Source organism: Barbus barbus, assembly GCF_936440315.1.
Source record: "Barbus barbus genome assembly, chromosome: 27".
In the NCBI taxonomy this organism is placed as follows: Eukaryota; Metazoa; Chordata; class Actinopteri; order Cypriniformes; family Cyprinidae; genus Barbus; species Barbus barbus.
The window spans coordinates 21,680,746-21,694,143 of NC_136755.1; the positions used below are offsets into that span (position 1 = coordinate 21,680,746).

Here is a 13,398-nt window from a genome sequence, read left to right on the forward strand (position 1 = left end):
CATGTTGCACTGAACCATGGCACCACCACATACATTTTTATTAGGAACTTTATTTATTTTGATTTCACAATTGCACTTTAAATCAATTGTCAAAACCATTAAATCAATCATGTCAAGTTGCGTCATTCTCACACTAACAGCACCACGTTTAACTGTCGGCTCGAATGTGGAATGCCATTTTAGCTTCAAGCCAGACATAATGGGATGCATGTCATCCAAAATGTTCCATTTTTGACTCGCAGAACATTCTTCCAAAAGTCTTGGGGATCAGCCAGGTGCTCTTTGGCAGATGAGAGGTTTATGTTCTTGGTTAGCAGTGGTTTCCACATTGCTCCTCTCCCAGCCCACATTTCTTTGGAAGAGTTTTTTAGGATTCACTGTGGCTTCCTGGATGATTTTAAGATGAGCCTTTGGACACACTTTGACAGATCGGCCACAGAACATTCACTACCATGTCCACTTGTTTTCCATATGCATTGGGGTTTAGTGGTGTCCCAGAATTTCAGAAATTGATATAACTTTATGTTAAGGCAAAAACTTTAGTTACTAGTTTTCCCTTATGTTTTGATTAATTTCCTTTTAAGTATGGTTGGTAGCATAGCGATTAAGGATCTGGGACAGTAATCAATATTTAATGGTCTTATTTGAACAGTATTTGCATAAACTACTAAAACAATGCACTAAATATAGAATGCCGCCAACAGTAAATAGCCACAAGATGGCAGTATCAAATTAAATGAGCGCTTTGGTCACATTTCCCAGTGTTCCCTGATCTGATTGAATCCCTCTAATCTGACTCAAAGCAATTCATCTAGAGACAATGACCCCACAACGTTACTCAGTGACATATCCAAAACCAAACAGTCCACCAATCTTGCTCACACAGAAAACACATCACCACAATACATTCTGTTCTGTGCGAAGAACAGCAGGTCGTTTGTGGAATTGCTCTGGAATAACTGTACATGCCTGTTAAATGAAGTAAACTGGAGAGGTTCAATAGTTGGCGTGTATTTTCACAAACTTGGTTGATGACTGAAATGTTTAACCTACTGATTCTCATCTGGTTTTGCCTCATGACCTCAAGTGGTAACCTTCACAGTACCAAAAATTAATTTTATCATTTAAATTATATTAGAAGAGAGAAGTCCAAACCACAACTATAATGAAAATAATACAGGAACAATATTGTTCGATCACTTTCATTTAATTTATCAACTACAAACAAATATTAACTAATATATAGTTGCGATGAAACAGAAGTGGAGACAGATATTTTCTTGCGCATTTTGACATACATCAGAGCGCTTACCAAAAAAAAATGTTTTCAAAGATTTATGGGCTTTTTTATGCCTTAATTTGGACAGGACAGTATAGAGGAGGAGGAAAGCAATGGGTGGAGAAAGAGTGGAGCGGGATCGGCAAAAGACCATGAGCCGGGATTCAAACTCAGGTCCCTGCAAGCACAGTTGTGCTGTATGTTGGCGCACTAACCACGAGACCATTGGCGCCAACGACAAAAAAAAAAAAGGAAAAAAAAGAAAAAATTTAAGGCGGGAACTTTATTCATTGGTTGTTGATATTGAGATGTAGGCCTATCCACTGCACTCAAAGGAGAAGGGAGATGAATGCGTTTCATGCCAATTTTAACTAAGCTAACTAGCGAATATTAATTTAGCAACACCTGAGTGACCTTAACAACCAACAAGTGACCAATCAGAGAAGCTGATTAGAAAAATGGATCTAAATCAAAGCTCTGCTGATTGTCAAAGAGCATTTTCCAGTTTACCGCTCTCAGTGCTAAATGGTCCAAATATGCTTTGCTATTAAAGTTTTCCTCGTCTTTCCAAACACTCCCTTCCTCTTTTTCACTATTTGACATTCCTTAAAGTCACCTTACTAACAAACACAAACATTTCCACAATATACCATGGCATTACCATGTAAGGTTACTTTTACTTCAAAGGTAATACCATGCTACATATAAAAGAACATGCTATTAACAAAGTAACATAAAAAAACTATATAATCACAGTATGTGTTGACTTGGGATAGGCGATACCTCTTATTTTATTTTCGATCCGATGCCGATATTTTCAAGCCCAGTATCGTCGATATTGATACCAATACCGATACCTGTAAACTAAAATGATCTTTTCAATTATTAAACGAATATAATCAGTAATTATACTCACTTAATATTAGATTTTAAAGCCATGTTTTGTTTTTTACATTTCACAGGCCTTTTTTTGTTTATACTGTCAGAAATTAGATATAAAATTGTATTTTAGCCCTTTACTGGGGCAGTAACCTCAAAACCTCATTACCTTTGAGGGTACCTCGTGAAAAATAAACATGGTGTTACATATAGTAAGTACTAAAATGTATTATTATTATTATTATTACCACCATGGTAAATTTGTGGTTACTACAGTTTTACTACAAATACTGTGGCAAACTGTGGTTACTGTAGTAAAACCATGGTTAATTTTTTTAAAAGGCTGCCAGAATGCTGTACTCCTAAAAGTGAAACTTTAGAATATTTTTTTTCTGACAGATGTATTAACAGCAATTACAGAACATAACAGAATCCATTTGAACTTTTAACAACAGTTTAAATTTACTTACACAAACTAGCCTATTTAAAATAAATATTACATGTACACAAAAGTTTGGGGTTAGTAAGATTTTGTAATTTTTTTTAAATAAGTCTCATGCTCACCAAGGCTGCACATTTGAACAAAAATACAGTAAAAACAGCAATATTGTGAAATATAACCATTAAAATTAATTTTAAAAATTTAAACAATTTTAAATATATTTTTTAAATTTTAAAAAAAAATTAAATTTTAAAAATTAAAAAAAATATATATTTTAAAATGCATCTGTGATCAAAGCTGAATTTTCAGCATCATTATTCCAGTCTTCAGTGTCACATAATCCTTCAGAAATAAATCTAATATCATTTGCTGCTCAGGAAACATTTCTGATTATTATTGCTGCTTCACATTTGTGTGTAAATCGTGAAGCATTTTTCTGAATTAATTTTATATATAGTAATAATGATATTTAATGTAATGTAATAATGTGGCAATGGTTTCTTAGGATCTATATGCTTCTGATGCTTTTGGGAAACGCAGCTCTATTTGAACAAACACTTTGACGGAGCCATGCGTCAGCAGCAAACGCTGTCTGTGATTGATTGGTCCTGTCTTTCAGCTTTTGCGATCATAGGGTTCCAAATGAGTTTCGTGATAAATAAAATTAGTGGTTAAAAAAAAATGCACTTTAGAATCGATATTTTTATGTGAGGACCGATCCTTTCGATACAACACCAGTACCGAAAGTATCGATACTTTAGGATCGATCGCCCATCCCTAGTGTTGACACCTTTTTTTTGTATGTTATCATGGTATGTTTTTTTCATGTGGTGCCAAGGTAAACTCATTTTATTAAAGTTTACATCAAAAAAAACAATGGCATTAACTTTCTACATGTAAAAAAAAATGCTATTACCATGGTAAAAATGACATTACTGCAGTACATGGTGATGCTATAGGATCTTGTATGTTACCATCCTGTTCTCACACTTGATGCACACTCACAAATTATAAATCCTTAATGCATCATATTCAAGTTAAACTCTTGACTGCATGCTGAATTGTTTTCAGGGCGGGTTTTAGAAAGAGGGGGCGTGTCTAATTGACCCTTTGGAAAGACCTGCCCCCCCTAGTTACTGTTGCTATTAAAGCAAGAAATAAACATGAATGAACATTAGAAGGTATTTTAGTTCAGCTGTGGAAAGATGTCACTACACGCTATTTTAAGTTCAAGACCATCTATGTTAATCTACTATCGGTTTTGGCGGATTCAGCAAAATGATCGGTCAGATCAATCAAGCTCCCTGCGAAGGGTCTAATTTAGTGGACAAGTCTAACAAACGTTCTAGAACTTTACTTACAACCATATAGTGGTCGAACTGGCATTTTTCAAATATCGGCATTGGCTGATAAGTTTTCCTGTTTGGCCGATGTGTTTGAGGTGGGACTTTTATTTTGACAGCGCTGAGAGCGGCAGCGCCTGAGCACACAGTGCTCACATTCTGTCGTCATTAACAGTTCTGTCTAATATGTCTGTCTAATAATCAGATAGAACGGTTTAACAAAGGAATTAAAATGTATACAAAAAGTATTATAACGATTGCTTTTATCTTATTAGTAATAGAAAGGCAAACAGTACTTTTTTGTTTGCCGTCAGAAATCAGCAAATACTGATTTCAATTTCACAAACTTAGTCGGATCCAGTTGTGAGATCTTGTGAAGTGTGCACTTGTATCCTGCATGATCGCGTGTGCTCTGCGTGATGGTCGGTCTGTGCCAATTGAATGTGGACAGAAGGAGATTTCAGCTTCACTGGAGACACGCGATCGACAAACTTTAAACTCGTGATTTTAAATTATGCTGTGCTCTATGCATTTGCCCACTGCTATATTCATGCCATTTCCACTGTGTTACATGTAAAATTAGTGTTGGGGTAGAGTCTGGAGCAACTTTACCATTCACAAGGTGCATGAAAACAACTAAATACAGGAATGTGAGGAAAAAATCCAGCACTACTTGTGATAAGGAGATATTTTATGATAACAAAACGAGTGTTACCATGCCTTTATTTGAAAAAATATGATTCCCAATGCACACAAACTTCCTGTCTGGTTGGTTACAGTGATTACTTCCTTTTTAATTATATTATTATTCAATATTTATTTATTTGTGAAAAATACTTTGTCATCTAAAGTATATTTATTTTGCACATGTATTTATCTATTTATCTATTTTCAAATTATTTAAAATGTCTTAAATATTAATTAAAATAAATAAAATTATTTCTGCTTTATATTGGCCACCGGCCACCCTGTTTTCCAAGATATTGGCATCAGCATCAGCTGTCAAAAAAACAGTATCGGTTGACCACTACAACCATATAGTAAGTTCACTCTGGTTTATCAGTTATTGTAAGAGGGACACAATACCTTGACTATTAATATCAGACCTTGTCGAACAACTAACAATAACAAACAATACAGTGCAAATATGATAACATTCATTAGCAACCTATAAGGAAGATTCCTAGCTAGCAGTGATTTTTTTCAAAAGAGGATACACAGATCTCTTCAGTGGCTAATACAGACGGTCTCTTTCCTGTTGTTTTTCTTTCAGCTCTCTTTCCTCACTGTGGAACTGTGTTTCAGAAGACAGTCCAACCTCATGTGCCCAGCTCTCTCGCTCTCTGTGTGTACTGAATATAGGTCACCTCATATAACTCCAGTCTTAACTTATAGAGTGCAAACAGGCATGTAAGTGCAAGCATGTACTCATACACCCCCACCCACTCAGTGGTTGGCCACAGATGACACAACAAGAAAGATTTATAGGCTTTTACACCGTGTATGTATTCTCAAGTGTATGCCTGTGTATGAGTACTGCCATCTCATCCTGCACAGTAGGAAGCCATCAACGGTCCCCACAGGGAAATTGGCTTAATACGCAGACTAAATAATGTCTTATTGAGCATCTAAAAATGCAGAAAAATTTGTGTGAAGATTCAGAGTAGAGGGAAGAAAACATCATTACCTCAGAATATAAACAGAAGTAGTTAATAAAAAGTCTGCATCAAGACTGTTTACTTAGCATACATATTTGTCCTGAGAAGTTACTAAATATGACAAACTCTCCCTTTGATCTCAGTTTGATGATACTCTCATTTGGAAAAATGAATCATAAATAATTTGTATTGCTGTTTTCCTGGATGCAGGGGTTTTAAAACAACTTTATACCAAGGTGTTTTTTTTTTTTTTTGAAGGACTCAATTCCTAAAATAAAAAGATATATACATACAGTGGTGTGAAAGTGTTGGCCCCCTTCCTGATTTTTTATTTTATTGCATGTTTGTCACACTTTAATGTTTCAGATCAAACAAATTTAAATATTAATCAAAGATAACACAAGTAAACACAACATGCAGTTTTTAAATGAAGGGTTTTTTTTATGAAGGGAAAACAAAATCCAAACCAACATGGCCCTGTGTGAAAAAGTGTTTGATTCAAGAAATCACTTAAATAGTAGACCAAAAGATCCTCAAAAGCTACACATCATGTTGAGATCCAAAGAAATTCAGGAACAAATGAGAAAGAAAGTAATTGAGATCTATCAGTCTGGAAAAGGTTATAAAGCCATTTCTAAAGCTTCGGGACTCCAGCGAACCACAGTGAGAGCCATTATCCACAAATGGCGAAAACATGGAACAGTGGTGAACCTTCCCAGGAGTGGCCGGCCGACCAAAATTACCCCAAGAGCGCAGCGACGACTCATCCAAGAGGTCACAAAAGACCCCACAACAACATCTAAAGAACTGCAGGCCTCACTTGCCTCAGTTAAGATCAGTGTTCATGACTCCACCATAAGAAAGAGACTGGGCAAAAATGGCCTGCATGGCAGAGTTCATATATATATATATATATATATATATAAACTTCCTGACCTCCTAGGGGCTCATTGGACCCAGTTCCCAAACCTCTGCTTTAAGTGGTAGGGTTACTTACTATAAATTAGTATTTAGAATTATCTTTATATAAAAACAATAGACAGCCAAGACGATGTATGCATGTATCAATGTCAGCATTTCTTACAACCCTGACCAGTGTAACCAGCCCACAGTGTCTACACACAATAGCCTACTGTGGCTTTCTGAAAAATCTATATGCTTCAGAGTAGTGACACATTACAGCAAGACAGCATCTGGAGAGCAGAGCAGGACATAGACACACACATACACATGCACACAAGATCCACAGCCAACAGCCTTGCTCACAGCTATAAAACGGTTAGCGGTTTGGGGAAGGCCCTGGCTTGCACAGCTCGTGGAGGATATAAAACGCTAAGTGCACACAACCACCGCAGCTACAGGAGGGGGTCGCCAGTGACCTCTGTGACCTTACAGAACCCAGTGACCTCCACAATGCTACCGAGGACAAATGCTGCCTGTGCAATCCAATTAGATATTGCCACTCAAAATGCAACAGAACTAAAATAATTGACCTCCTTAGTTATTGTTGCCATTCCCGACAAACATTGCCGCTCTCACACTACAAATCATGTTCTCACGCAGTGAAAAATACATCGCAGAGCAAAGAGGAAACTGAAAACGTGCACAGACAAGACAGAGTAGGTTACTTCTGGTATGAAACAAGGACTCTCAGCTTTCAAATGTTGTAATGTTTAAAGAAATTCAAACAATAAATACCATTTCGTGGTTCTTTAAGTGTGTCCTGACGGATCACTATATTGCCTCCGTTCAAACACGTGAACTGATCGTCTTTTCATATTTATGTAAAGCACGAAATTAACATGAATAAACATCAGAACGTATCTTACTTCAACCGCGTCCACCGAAGTTAATCTACTCTCCTGTCTGATTTGTGGTTAAGGCTAGAAGGGATACAGCTGCGGCTACTGGGCATGAGCATTTACACATTTCTGAGCCAACAATATAACGAGAAACCTATAAACATGGTATAAAAAGCACATGGCGCCATAGTTTCATCACTTTAGAGTGTCGCAGTGACAGTCTTTTTGCAGTAAAGGACCTGTCATAGTTTGATGAGTGGGAAGATGACATGAAGCGACACAAGGTTAGCTGCAATTGAAAACAGCTGTGCGCATCGCACATGTGCATATACAGCTCACAATCGGGGTGAAGTTCACAGGATTTTGTCCACAGAATAAGAGCACACGTTTTTAACATTTTATTATTTAACACTCAGTATTTTAACTTAAAAAACACCTTTACCCTGTCAAAATCAGCTCTGTTTTCAGCATGCTGTTCTAGTCCATGTTGCTTTAAATGCCAGTGAGCTCTGCTGACTCCACCCCTCTCTTCCGTGGAGTGACGAGCAGATCATAGATGTGTATATTCACTATATCATTCTGACAGGGCTCTCAGAACAGCCTGATTTGAGAAATGGGATTTTAAAAGAGGGATTTAAAAAAAAAAAAAAAAACACTGGATGGATTTTTATCATTATAGGATGGATGTGTACAAACACTTCCAACACACATTTATGCTCAAACAACTTGTAAAGTGAATTTTGCATCTGATGACCCCTTTAAGCGCTGCGAGCCATTCATACAGCGCTGGACATGAACAAATCTGGTACGCAAAACATGTACTTTAATGGAATTTCTTAGCTTACTGCTGTTACAATAAGCAACCAACAACATCACAGCTTAACTCTCCGCAAATTTTTTTATTTAGTTTTATTGAAAAAGTTTAAATTCAGTCAATCTTTTTTACCCCGTTTTAGCATGGATTTCTATGGAGACTGGCCGTAGATGTCGGGCAAGATGGCGGATAGCAGCGATGGCACATAATATCTAGTCTCGCGTAGCCAGACCTTCAGACTGACAGCTGAAGGTCTGGGAACTTTGGCCGCTTTGAATGGCCAATGCCCGCCCAAGAGGCCATATGACTGACAGGTAAAGCAACCAATCACGTTTTGTTTTGTGTCGCGTCATGTTTAGGGGTGTGGAAATGTCACCACAATAACAGTGTGTAAAACTCTTGGGCATATTTTAAAGATTCTATGCCACGAACTTTACATTTTTCACATACTTTTGAAAATTCAGTCTTTAGTTGACCCTGACAAGCGCTCGTTGTCACCTTTGTTAACATGACGGCTTTCTTCTTTCGTGAGGGGGTTTGGCGCCACGGCATTTTTGTTTCCAGGCGGAACGTTAAAGAATTCGATGTGTCAAAAGATGTGTCGATGGCGACTTCGAAACTCCCGAAGTGTTTCCAGATAAGTGTGCCATATGCATCAGACGTTCAGCCAACGTTCCGTGGGCGTGACGTCTGAGGCTGAGACTACACGTGCTGGTCATAAAATTAGAATATCATGAAAAAGTTGATTTATTTCAGTAATACCATTCAAAAAATGAAACTATATTAGATTCATTCATTACACACAGACTGATATATTTCAAATGTTTATTTCCTTTAATTTTGACGATTATAACTGACAACTAATGAAAGTCCCAAATTCAGTATCTCAGAAAATTAGAATATCAATTAAGACCAATGCAAAAAAATTATTTTTAGAAATGTTGGCCAACTGAAAAGTATGAACATGAAAAGTATGAGCATGTACAGCAATCAATATTTAGTTGGGGCTCCTTTGGCCTGGATTACTGCAGCAATGCGGCGTGGCATGGAGTCGATCAGTCTGTGGCACTGCTCAGGTGTTATGAGAGCCCATGTTGCTCTGATAGTGGCCTTCAGCTCTTCTGAATTGTTGGGTCTGGCGTATTGCATCTTCCTCTTCACAATACCCCATAGGTTTTCTATGGGGTTAAGGTCAGACGAGTTTGCTGGCCAATCAAGAACAGGGAGACCATGGTCCTTAAACCAGGTACTGGTAGCTTTGGCAGTGTGTGCCAAGTCCTGTTGAAAAATGAAATTTGCATCTCCATAAAGTTGGTCAGCAGCAGGAAGCATGAAGTGCTCTAAAACTTCCTGGTAGACGGCTGCGTTGACCTTGGACCTCAGAAAACACAATGGACCAACACCAGCAGATGACATGGCACCCCAAACCCTCAATGACTGTGGAAACTTTACACTGGACCTCAAGCAACGTGGATTATGTGCCTCTCCTCTCTTCCTCCATACTCTGGGACCTTGATTTCCAAAGGAAATGCAAAATTTACTTTCATCAGAGAACATAACTTTGGACCACTCAGCAGCAGTCCAGGCAAGACGCTTCTGACGCGGTCTCTTGTTCAAGAGTGGCTTGACACAAGGAATGTGACAGCTGAAACCCATGTCTTGCATACGTCTGTGCGTGGTGGTTCTTGAAGCACTGACTCCAGCTGCAGTCCACTCTTTGTGAATCTCCCCCAAATTTTTGAATGTTTTTTTTTTTTCACAATCCTCTCCAGGGTGCGGTTATCCTTATTGCTTGTACACTTTTTTCTACCACATCTTGTCCTTCCCTTCGCCTCTCTATTAATGTGCTTGGACACAGAGCTCTGTGAACAGCCAGCCTCTTTAGCAATGACCTTTTGTGTCTTGCCCTCCTTGTGCAAGGTGTCAATGGTCGTCTTTTGGACAACTGTCAAGTCAGCAGTCTTCCCCATGATTGTGTAGCCTACAGAACTAGACTGAGAGACCATTTAAAGGCTTTTGCAGGTGTTTTGAGTTAATTAGCTGATTAGGGTGTGGCACCAGGGGTCTTCAATATTGAACATTTTCACAATATTCTAATTTTCTGAGATACTGAATTTGGGACTTTCATTAGTTGTCAGTTATAATCGTCAAAATTAAAGGAAATAAACATTTGAAATATATCAGTCTGTGTGTAATGAATTAATCTAATATACAAGTTTCACTTTTTGAATAGTATTACTGAAATAAATCAACTTTTTCATGATATTCTAATTTTATGACCAGCACCTGTACATAATATCCGTGTTCTGATTGGTCAGATCGCCTATCAATCAAGCTCCCTGTGAACGGTCAATTGAATGTACAGGAAACCAGAGAACAACCCTTTAATAACCCACCTGGGTGATTAAGAGAATTCCGATTGGATGACTGCTGGAAGCTTGAACCGATGAGATTTGGCGGTCTGTGAGAGGAGGTGCAGTCAACATTGTCCTGAAGAAAAAAAAAAACACCACAGAAGGTCAGACAGCTCAACGAGAAAGAGTTGTTACCTGTAGCAGAAGAACCGCTTCTCAATATTATTAACTCATCGTTATCTTTAGGTCACGTCCGAAAACCATTCAAGCTGGCGGTTATTAAGCCTCTTATTAAGAAACCACAACTAGATTCTAATGAACTGGCAAATTACAGACCCATTTCAAATCTTCTGTTTATGTCTAAAATTTTTGAAAAAGTTGTGTCTGCTCAATTGTGCTCCTTCTTGCAAAAAAATGATCTCTATGAAGAATTTCAGTCAGGTTTCAGGCCTCACCATAGCACAGAAACTGCACTTGTTAAAATTACAAATGACTTGCTTCTTGCTTCAGACCAAGGCTGCATCTCATTGCTAGTATTACTTGATCTTAGTGCTGCGTTCGACACTATAGACCATGATATACTCATAGATCGATTACAAAACTATACTGGTATTCAAGGGCAGGCTTTAAGATGGTTTAGATCCTGTCCGATCGCTACCACTTTGTTAATTTAAATGGGGAGTCATCTCAATTATCACCAGTAAAGTATGGAGTACCACAAGGATCTGTCCTATGTCCTCTGCTATTTCAATATACATGTTGCCCCTTGGTAATATTATTAGAAAATACGGGATTAGTTTTCATTGTTATGCTGATGATACTCCACTATATAGCTCAACAAGACCAGATGAAACTTCTAAACTAAGCTAATATATTGTGTAAATGTAAAAGATTGAATGACCAATAATTTCCTCCTATAATTCAGATAAGACAGAGATATTACTTATTGGACCAAAAAACAGTACACAGAATCTCTTGGATTACAATTTGCAACTAGCGGATGTACTGGTTATGTCCTCTAAAGTCAAAAATCTGGGTGTTATATTAGACAGCAACTTATCCTTTGAAAATTATATTTCCCATGTTACAAAAACAGCATTCTTCCATCTTAGAAACATTGCCAAGCTTCGAAACATGCTACCTGTTTCTGAAGCAGAAAAGCTAGTTCATGCATTCATGACCTCTAGACTGGACTATTGTAATGCACTGCTAGCTGGTTGTCCTGCATCTTCAATAAACAAGCTCCAGTTAGTCCAAAATGCAGCGGCTAGAGTTCTTACCAGGTCAAGAAAATATGATCATATTACCCAAATTTTACAGTCTCTGCACTGGCTACCTATTAAGTTCCATATCATTTACAAAATATTATTACTTGCATATAAGGCCCTAAATGGTTTAGCTCCTGCTTACCTAACTTGTATTCTACCACACTACAATCCAACCCGCTCCCTAAGGTCGCAAAACTCTGGACTTTTGGTAGTGCCTAGGATAGCAAAGTCCACTAAAGGAGGTAGAGCTTTTTCACATTTGGCTCCCAAACTCTGGAATAGCCTTCCTGATAACGTTCTGTGTTCAGATACACTTTCTCTGTTTAAATCTAGAATAAAGACACATCTCTTTAGCCAAGCATTCACATAATGCATCTTATAATCTTGTACTGCAGTTATATCTGATCAAATGTACATTATTATTATTCTTTAGCTTGGGTTGAACAAATAATTTTTGCTTAGATGGAACAGCAGCTACGCTAATTATGTCTCTATTTGTTTCTCTCTTTCTGCCACAGGATTAACATCCCATGGTAACTAGGAATTACAGAAGCTTCAGTCTGGATCCAACCCTTAAATGATCTGAGATGACCGAACACCTGAGAAAAGATAATGCCAACCCCTCAGAGGAACTCAGATGATACCAATGCTCAGACAACATACAGAATTACCTAATTGTGCCATAAGTTAAATATATTAAGGTTCTGCAATATATAAATATATTGTGGAAACTTAATTTCCTGTAGAGTTGCTTTGCAACGATTTGTATCGTAAAAAGCGCTATACAAATAAACTTGAACTTGAATGCAAAAACAAAATCAATGTGAGCAAGGAATTTATAGATAATGCATGTCTTTGACAGTAGCAGTTACATGCCTATATGTAAGTCTCATCCATCATTCCCAATGATCAATCATTCTCAACATACACTGTAAAAAATTAATCATGGGTCTTGTAATTTTCATTAAAAAAATTAAGGTGATACTTTAAAATAGTGTGTATATTTCATTAAAGAAATTGTGATTCAGTGTTGTGTAGAAAATATTGAGGACTTTTTACTAATAAAACCAAGAGATGTGTTTTCCTCATTTTTTTAAAGGAATCTTCAGCAGTTTTGAGGCTTGAATTGAGGAACTGATTAAACTAAAAAAAAAATAAAGGAAAGAAGGCTACCTGTTTATTTTAAGAGAATTAGCTCAATTTTGCAGTTTTATTTTAGAGGTGATTGTTAGTTCCCAGCATGCTTTGCATATAGCTGGATGGAGAGTGAATTTTGAAATTAAATGCTATTTTACATGTTTTTGAGTGAAGGGAAACATCTATTAATGTTTAATGTTCAGTTATGTTTGACATTTGAAAGAGTTTCTGTTACATTGAAGATTCCATTGTACAGTGCAATAGCTACCATTGTGCAGAAGAGTAGCGCATATGGTTCTGGATACTACACCTCTAAGGCATCAAACCTTGTTCAATGAGCAGTAGCTTAGCTAGTGCTAGTGCAGTACTTTCCAGTATTTCTCAAGTATTTTCCTACTTGAGCTGTTTGGCTGTATACAGTC

At 37.4% G+C, this 13,398-nt stretch overlaps 1 protein-coding gene across 5 annotated transcripts in view; it reads right to left on the reverse strand.

Moving 5' to 3' along the window:
* The window catches only part of LOC306847103 (growth factor receptor-bound protein 10-like), an 82,828-nt gene that overhangs the window by 52,658 nt on the left and 16,772 nt on the right, over positions 1–13,398 (reverse strand). For 3 of the 5 annotated variants that reach the window (XM_079380884.1, XM_079380880.1, XM_079380881.1), the window contains one exon: positions 10,614–10,707. The exons of the other annotated variants lie outside the window; for them this stretch is intronic. Coding sequence is in view for 2 of the 3 variants with exons in the window: in XM_079380880.1 (XP_079237006.1) it covers positions 10,614–10,707 (94 nt within the window). In the remaining variant the exon portion in view is untranslated. The remainder of the gene's footprint in view (positions 1–10,613; positions 10,708–13,398) is intronic. 5 annotated transcript variants of the gene reach the window in all.